We start from the raw sequence: 9,416 nt of genomic DNA, 5'->3' as shown, positions 1-9,416 counted from the left end.
ATACAACACAAACATTGAAACAGGATGTAAAGCAGAATTGAAGACCCAAGCCAAGGGAGAATGCTTAGTAGGAAGGGGATTCTCAATTAGCTAACATAAGAAATGAAAGAACATTTAGTGATAGCCTGGCAGCTAAGAATGATTTCAAGAGAGGATTAATAGTTAATCAACCTTTGGCACTCATTCATTAAAAAATTACTAAGTGACTGGTGTTTATATTCTAGAACAGCGTGTCTTAATTTTTTTTTCTTTTCATTACTGCCCCCCGCAAGCCTTTTTAGACATTGTTTTTCTGTTTGTCCCCTCCTGTGAAATTTTAATACTATATATCTGTTTATGTATACCTGTTCTTCATCCATTTAAAAAGGTAAAACTTTTTAAATTTTTTTTTCATTCCTTTAGAACCAATTTTCACACCTTGGGTCAATAATACCTCCATTGAAAATACTTGCATTCCTAAACTCTAGAATAGCATTTCTCAAATTAGATTCCAAAAATGTGTCCTGGGGAATCTGAGAAACTATTTTTATTTAAGAAGATTTCATTACCAAGTTTAAGCAACACTGGTCCAAAACCAACATAACAACTAACATTGGTAGTGCCTACTATACAACACTGTTATAACCCAAGTCCTTTATGTGGATCAAGTATCTCCAAGGGTTTATCCCACAGTGGTTAACCTCCAGACAATCGTCTGTTCCATTGTATTATATAAAGATAGTAATAATAATTGCATCATATTATTACAGTTCATCTAGTCCAAATCCATGCTTTCACAGTTAAAGACACTGACAAGGAATGATTACGTAAGATTCATGATTCATGCAAGGGACTCCAGCTGTAATGATTTGCGTTTTGCCCTGTTTGGTTTGCTTTTTTGCTTCTTTAATTTTGTTCCTACTACCTTACATTGCTTTTCCTTAACAGATTAAAGGTTTAGGTCCATCCCAATACAGTCACAATTATGTGGACCTGATTTGTGTCAAGCTGCATATCAAATTGTGATACAAGGGGAAAACTTTCTATACAATTTACTAGAAACAAATAAAATCACTTATTGAATAAAGACGGCTCAATTGTACTTCCCAACTGACAGTTTCCTTCATAACTAATTTTAAAAGGAAGTAGAAATAAAACAACACAACACAAAAAAGCAAAAAATAAAGTGGGATGTGAGCAATGAAATATTGAAGAATATAAAATTGCTTACGTACTTGAATGTGCTTTGCAGAAAACACTACTTTTTTTTTTAATTTTTTTTTTCAACGTTTTTTATTTATTTTTGGGACAGAGAGAGACAGAGCATGAACGGGGAGGGGCAGAGAGAGAGGGAGACACAGAATCAGAAACAGGCTCCAGGCTCTGAGCCATCAGCCCAGAGCCTGACGCGGGGCTCGAACTCCCGGACCGTGAGATTGTGACCTGGCTGAAGTCGGACGCTTAACCGACTGCGCCACCCAGGCGCCCCAAGAAAACACTACTTTTATTGTCACTTCAAAATTGAGATTATAAACCTAATGTTTATTAAATAAAAAGAGAAAGGGAAAATGTAACTGAAAATTATTTTCCTAGTTCAATTATTTTTGTGTTTTGCCAGAATTACAATGTTGTAACCTAAATTTAAGAAAAGATAAATATCTTTAGTAACACAAAATTAACAGATCCAATTCAAATGGTACTATGGATATGAACGTTAACGTCATGAAATAAAATGTTTCCTGAAAGCTGGTACCAAAGTAAATAAAGCTTATAATTATTTTATTTTAAATTTATTGTATTATTTGTAGTTTAAAAGTAATGAAGAAAAACTTTAAGAAACTTTAATAAATTTACATTTATTTCAGGTCACTTCAGCGGAACTTAATAAGAAAGCTTCCTCCTGATGGCTTCAAGAAGTACCATCACCTTCAGAAGCTGTAAGAAAAAGTTTAATCCCCAGTATTTAATTCACTAACATTGTTTTGGCATGTCTGTTTCTTCTTACATCTGCGGAGACCCAACACTGTTCCGGTGCTTAAGTCTAATTCCTCTTCAGGAAATTATTTAGCTGTTAGCTCAAGACTACCAGGTAACTTTTTTTTTTAGAGGTTCTAGAGGCCATTCTAGAAAAACCTCAGATACTTATTCCCAAAGAAACTAGAGCATATGAGCTATGACTTCTCCTGCCACACACTAGACTGTGAAGAACTTTCTTGCATATGTTTGCAAATTCAGTCTCCAACTAAGAGAGCAAGTCATGGTGGTTTGATACCCCAGAGCATGTTGTCTGGGGGACTTGATTCCATTTTCACATCTGCCATGTAGGTTGAGTTTTCTTTTGGCCTCAAGTAGTATCTGACATGCTAGATTGCCATCAGTTTAGCATTTTCATACATACTCCAAAAATCCATAATGGTCCGGGGTATGTTTACCTAATATCTAGGCCAACTTTGTGACTAAATCATATCATACTTGAACTGCTGGGTTTAAATATCTTGTTCATGAATCACGCTATCTAGAAAAGATCTCAGAATTCTTCATTTCATTTTCATACCTATGTTGCTTTTGATTCTGGTTTTATACTGAAGAAACTTCACACATAGATGTATATCTGTATATTCTTCTTTAAGATAACAAATATGAGGCATGTGGGTGGTTCAATCGGGTAAGTGTCTGACTCATGATTTCAGCTCAGGTCATGATCTCAGGGTTCATGAGTTTGAGCCCCACATCAGGCTCTGTGCTGACAGTGCAGAGCCTGCTTGAGATTCTCTCTCTCTGCCTTTCTCCCACCGTATACACTCTCTCTCAAAAATAAATAAATAAACATTTAAAAAAATTAAGATTAAAAAATAGAAAGCAAAATCAGAAGAAATATTAATCTACTTCATTAAATGAAATGTACTCAAAACCCAGATAATCTGAAAAAAAAGTATGTTTCATATTTAAAAATAAAAATTTCAATAAAAATTACTTTCAAAACTTTATTCTGGATGTTCAGCAATCAGCAGAGAAGAGCTTTTCAAAATTAGGCATTATATAAAATCTTCAAGAGGATGCTTCTGTATTTTATTTCCTGATTTTTGGAGTATGAAGAATTTTTCTGATCTGTAGCACCACCTTATGTCCACATGTTTAAAAGGAATTAGGACTTCAAATTTAAATATCAAAATTCAGGTTTATGTAATGGTAGTTTAGCATTTTTCCATAATAAACATTTTAATAATTTTTTTTAAGATTTTATTTTTAAGTAATCTCTACACCCAACCTTACACCCACAACCCCAAGATCAAGAGTCATATGCTCTACTGACTGAGGCAGCCAGGAGCCCCAAATTAATTCTCAAATAGCCAATTTGTTATACCTAATAGATCAAAATAGCCTAATTACAACAACAAAAAAATTCTACCTGGTTATTAGAGATAAGCCTTGCTCAACTTCCACACAATACAGTCTATTGCTTAGCAGATTATTAAAATAGTTAGAAACAAATAATACATGCTAAAGTTTCTCTGTGTATTAGTGAGGAAGATGCATCCCCTATTATGTGATTGGAACCATAACATGTTCTGTGAAATTGTTATATGCACAATAAACTTATAGTTTAACATAACTTATTGTGTAACATCATACAATCAAAGTTAGGTTTTCTTGCATGTTGCAGAAATAGAGGATCTTTTTTAGTCAAAATTTCTAATTAACTAAGAATTTGTTCGTATTGGTTTCTTCCTTATTGCTCCTAATATTTATAAATATATATATATAAACTTCAGAGTACCCTCAAGGACAACGATGGCCTATACTCAGAACAGGAAGTCAGGCTCAAAGCCTTACCTTGTCATTCCCTACAATCTGGGGCCAGTGCACGCAGAAATGCAAAGCTTTACAAGGATGCAGTTGATGCAATTTCTTGTGCTCTGGTCTCTGTTTCCTTTGACCTCCAATTAACACAGGCCAATCTAGTTAATTATATAAAACTACATTCTTGTCTTGACATGCTAGTCTAATTTATATTCTTCTAGTCTTTATTTTTATTCCTTTTTTTTCTTTTGTCATAAATACTTCTTATAAGTTTCTTCAAACACTTTTTAAAGCAAGACTTGGAGTGTCAAATTAATGAAATTGGAGCTGACTTGCTTAGCAGATTTGTGATTAACATGGAATATGATTTGGGGCCTTAAAGGTGTCACATTTTGTACTTTTGCCAGCACTATCCTAAACACCTATATTTCCATTATAGCAGGAAATGTTAAAAAGTCTGACTTCTGAGCCTGTTTGATAAGTGAGTGCCTTACTGTGCATTAAAGTTTCACTTGTAGAAAATTCAAGGGGAGGAGTTAAATGGTGGAGCAGTAGGAAGACCCTCTGCTTGCCTCATCCCTCGAACACAGCCAGATAAATATCAAATCATTCTGAGCACCCAAGAAATCGATCTGAGGACTGAGACAGCAAAACTGCACAAGTAGAGGGAGAAAAACAGCTGCATCATGGAAGTTAGTTGCTGCAGAGAGTTGATTTGGGGGAGAAAAAAATTGCAAGGGCTGCAGAAGGGTAGGAGCCCTGATCATGGAGAGAGGAGAAAGCTAGAGAGAGAGAGAGAGCATGAAAGCAGTGAACATGGGATTGCACAAGAAAAACTCTTCCCCAAAACCATTGACTTGGAAAAGGAGAGGGGCTGACAATCACAAGTTTTTATAAGTAGTGGAGCTCAAAGTCTAAAGTTTTAGAAGTCTGTGAAATCACCACGGTCATTCCTAGTGGGTTTAGTGGTGCTCCTGTGGGGAAAGAGGGCAGAGGCCCAGGAGCAGACAGCATGCTCTGAGGATCCCCTAGGTCACACAGGGAGAAATAGTTCTGCTTGGAGTGCATTTGGGAGAGGCAGCACTGCCTCTCAGGGGACAAAAGAGAAGGTGGGCATCATTGAATGTTCCCATTAATTAGCATAGCAGCACGGGCACCTACAGAAGGTAGCTAACCTAGAAGCCAGCTTTTGGGTGTGCTTTGTCATAAACTCCTAGCCCCCATGGTCGTGCATCTGCTTTTCTGGGAGAAACCAGCCCCAGCCACAGTGTGGCAAGACCCTCCTCCAGAGGATCAGTGTGGGTCTGTGCTATACTGCATCCCTGAACTTGGAGCTTTGAAACTTACTCACATGCCTGAGATAAAACACAGGAGTACTGTGCTGCCAGAAGAATAGACGGCTTGGAAACAGAGAGGATGAACGCAGGGTTTCTGATGGAAGAAGCCTGAGACACAAGAGAGGAGACTGTTTTCTCTTCTGTAAAGGTTTCCTGAACAGGCATGAACTCCCCTCTCTAGAGATGACAGAGTGGGGGATGCCATTTTCCCTCTGCCCATCAGCACTTCTGTGAGCAACACAGCACCCCCAGCTTACACTAAGCCTCATCCCAATATGTCCTGCGGGGTCATCTTTACAAAGGCAAGTCTGCCTGAGAACCAGTTCAGCAGGTCTCTCCCCCAGAAGACTACCACAAACCCCCCTGCAAATACCAAGTCCACTGATCATAGAGTGTGCAAAGCCTCAGCTCTGGGGGATATAGGATCTAGCCTTTTTTTTTTTTTAATGTTTATTTATTTTTGAGAGAGAAAGAGAGAGAATGAGTGGGGGAGGGACAGAGAGAGGGGACAGAGGATCCAAAATGGGCTCTGCATTGACAGGCTGACAGCAGAGAACCCAATGTGGGGCTCAAACCCACGAACTACAAGATCATGACCTGAGCTGAAGTTGGAAGCTTAACCAACTGGGCCACCCAGGCACCCCAGGATCTAGCCTTTTCTAACAAGCAGACCAAAACATCTCTAGTTAAAACATGCCAAACACTGGACCAGGTCCAAATACTCCACATTGCAGGCAGGGAGAAACTCTGCAGAGGACTGATCTAAGAGAAAGAGCAGCCAAATCACAATAGCAGAAAGCACAGAACATAACACCAAAAAAATGTCCTGAAGTACCAGGCCGTGGACAGTATGACTTCTTCTTAATATAACCATTACTCTCAGAAGCAGGAAACAAAACAGGTTCTCCTAACACACAGTAGACAGAGGTCTAGGCAAAGGCCAAGATGGACGACTTCATCCAAAAAGAAAAACTGGAAGATGTAATGGGCAGGGATCTAATCGAAACAGATATAAGTAATATGTCTGAACCAGAATATAAAGCAACAATCATGAGTATGCTAGCTGGCCTTGAGAAAAGCATAGAAGAAACCAGAGAGAACCTTACCACAGATATAAAAGAACTAAAAACTAGTAAGGCCTAATAAAAAAAAATGTTATAACCGAGATGCAAAACTGACTGGATGTAGTGACAACAAGGATGGATAAAATGGAGGAATGAATCCATGATATAGAAGATAAAATTATGGAAAACAATGAGGCTGACACGAAGAGGAAAAAAAAGATATTGGATCACAAATGTAGACTTAGGGAACTCAATGATTCCATTAAGCATAATAGCATTAGTGTCATAGAGGTCCCAGAAGAAGAAGGCAAGGAAGAGGGGGCAGAAGGTTTGTTTGAGCAAATTATAACTGAAAACTTCCCTAATCTGGGGAAGGAAATAGACATTGAAATCCAAAAGGCACAGAGAACTCTCATCAAAATCAACAAAAGCCAGCCATCACTAAGACATATTATAGTCAAACTGACTATACACAAACAAGGACAGAATCTGGAAAGCAGCAAGAGAAAAAAGTCCTTAACCTATAAGGGAAGACACATCAAGTTTACAGCAGATCTATCTACAGAAACTTGGCAGGTCAGAAGGGAGTGGCATGATTTTTCAATGTACTGGATGGGAAAAATATGCAGCCAAAAATACATTATCCAGCAAGGCTGTAATACAGAATATAAGGAGAGATAAAGAATTTCCCAGACAAACAAACACTAAAAGAGTACAACCACTAAACCAGCCCTGCAAGAAACATTAAAGGGGACTCTTTGATGGGGAAAAAAAGATCAAAAGCAACAAAGACTAGAAAGAAACAGAGAACATCACCAGAAACACCAACTTTACAGGTATTACAACAGCACTAAATTCGTATCTAACAGTAATCACTCTGAATGTAAATGGACTAAAATTTCCAATCAAAAGGTATAGAGTAGGGGCACCAGGGTGGTTCAGTGTCCAACTTCGGCTCAGGTCATGATCTCACAGTTTGTGAGATTGAGCCCCACATCAGGCTCACTGCTGTCAGCCTGTAAGTACAGAGCCCACTTCAGATTCTCTGTCCCCCTCTCTCTACCCCTCCCCCACTTGCTGTCTCAAAAATGAATAACATTTAAAAAAAAGACATGGAGTACCAGAATGGATAAAGAAAACAAGACCCATCTATATGCTGCCTACAAGAGAATCATTTAGACCTAAAGCCACTCCCAGATTAAAATTGAAGGGATGGAGAACCATATATCATGCTAATGGACATCAAAAGAAAGCCAGAGTAGCCATACTTATATCAGACAAACTAGATTTTTTTTTTTTAATTTTTAACATGTGTCTATTTTTGAGAGACAGAAACAGAGCACAAGCAGGGGACGGGTAAAGAGAGAGGGAGATACAGAATCCAAAACAGGCTCCAGGCTCTGAGCTGTCAACACAGAGCTCAACGCAGGGCTCAAACTCACGATCCATGAGCTCATGACCTGAGTCGAAGTCAGACACTTAACTGAGTGAGGTACCCAGGTGCCCCTGGACAAACTAGATTTTAATTTTTTTTTAATGTTTATTCATTTTTGAAAGACAGAGAGAGACAGAGCACAAGCAGGGGTGGGGCGGGGGTGGGGGGTGGGGACACAGAATCTGAAACAGGCTCCAGGCTCTGAGCTGTCAGCACAGATCCTGACGCAGGGCTCAAACTCACAAACCGCGAGATCATGACCTGAGCCAAATTCGGAAGCTAAACAGACTGAGCCACCCAGGCGCCCCTGGACAAACTAGATTTTAAACCAAAGACTGTAACAAGAGATGAAGAAGGGTAATACATCATAATTAAGGGGGTCTACCCATCAAGATCTAACAATTGTAAGTATTTATTCTCCCATATTGAAAGCACCCAAATACATAAATCAATTAATCAAAAACATAAACTCACTGATAATAATACAATAACAGTGGGGGCTTTAAACCCACACTTGCAACAATGGACAGATGGTCTAAGCATAAAATCAACAAGGAAACAGTGGCTTTGAAAGACAGATGAGCCAGATGGACTTAACAGATATATTCAGAACATTTCATCCTAAAGCAACAGAATATATATTCTTTTCAAGTGCACACAGAACATTCACCACAATAAGTCACATACTGGGTCACAAACCAGGCCTCAACAAGTACAAAAGGATTGAGATCATACCATGCAAATTTTCTGACCACCACACAATGAAACTTGAAGTCACATCCTATTAAAGAATGAATAGGTCTACCAGGAAATTAAAGAAGACATAAAAAACATATATATGGGGCAAATGAAAATGAAAACACGACAGTCCAAAATCTTTTGGATACAGCAAAGGCAATTCCAAGACGTAAGTATATACTAATAAATACCTACCCAAGAAACAAGAAAAGTCTCAAATACACAACCTAACCTTACACAAAGGATCTAGAAAAAGAACAGCAACTAAAGCCTAAAAACAGCAGAAGAAGGAAAATAATAAAGATTAGAGCAGAAATAAACAATACAGAAACAAAAACCCAGTAGAACAGATCAACAAAATTAAGAGCTGGTTCTTTGAAAGAATTAATTAAATTCACAAACCTGTAGCCAGACTTATCAAAAAGAAGAGAGAGAGGACCCAAACAAATAAAATCATGAATGAAAGAGGGGAGATCACAACCAACACCACGGAAATACAAACAACTGTAAGAGAATATTACGAAAATTATATGCCAACAAACTGGGCAATCTGAAAGAAATGGACAAATTGCTAGAAACATACAAATTACCAAAACTGAAATTGGAAAGAAATAGAAAATTTGAACAGTCCCATAACCAGCAAAGAAATTGAATTAATAATCAAAATCTCCCCACAAAATAAGCCCAGGGCCAGATGGCTTTCCAGAGGAATTCTATCAGAAATTTAAAGAAGAGTTAATACTTATTCTTCTCAAATTATTCCAAAAAAAAAAAATTGGAAGGAAAACTTCCAAGCTCATTCTACAAGGCCAGAATTATCTTGATTCCAAAACCAAAGACCCCACTGAAAAGGAGAATTACAGGCCAATATCCCTGATGAACATGGATGCAAAAATTCTCAACAAGATACTAACAAATCAAATTCAACAGTACATCAAAAGAATTATTCACCACCATCAACTGGAATTTATTCCTGGGATGCAGGGGTTGTTCAATATTTGCAAATCAATCAATGTGGTACACCACATTAATAAAAGAAAGGATAAAACCATTTGATCCTCT

At 37.9% G+C, this 9,416-nt stretch overlaps 1 protein-coding gene across 5 annotated transcripts in view; it reads left to right on the top strand.

Moving 5' to 3' along the window:
- Positions 1 to 9,416, top strand: part of RXFP1 (relaxin family peptide receptor 1) — a 139,165-nt gene that overhangs the window by 89,048 nt on the left and 40,701 nt on the right. For all 5 annotated transcript variants that reach the window (XM_053216777.1, XM_053216776.1, XM_053216778.1 and 2 more), the window contains exon 5: positions 1,845 to 1,916. In XM_053216777.1, coding sequence (XP_053072752.1) covers positions 1,845 to 1,916 — 72 coding nt within the window. The remainder of the gene's footprint in view (positions 1 to 1,844; positions 1,917 to 9,416) is intronic.

This window comes from Acinonyx jubatus, chromosome B1 (assembly GCF_027475565.1).
Source record: "Acinonyx jubatus isolate Ajub_Pintada_27869175 chromosome B1, VMU_Ajub_asm_v1.0, whole genome shotgun sequence".
NCBI lineage: Eukaryota > Metazoa > Chordata > Mammalia > Carnivora > Felidae > Acinonyx > Acinonyx jubatus.
This window is presented reverse-complemented; position numbering and strand designations above follow the sequence as displayed.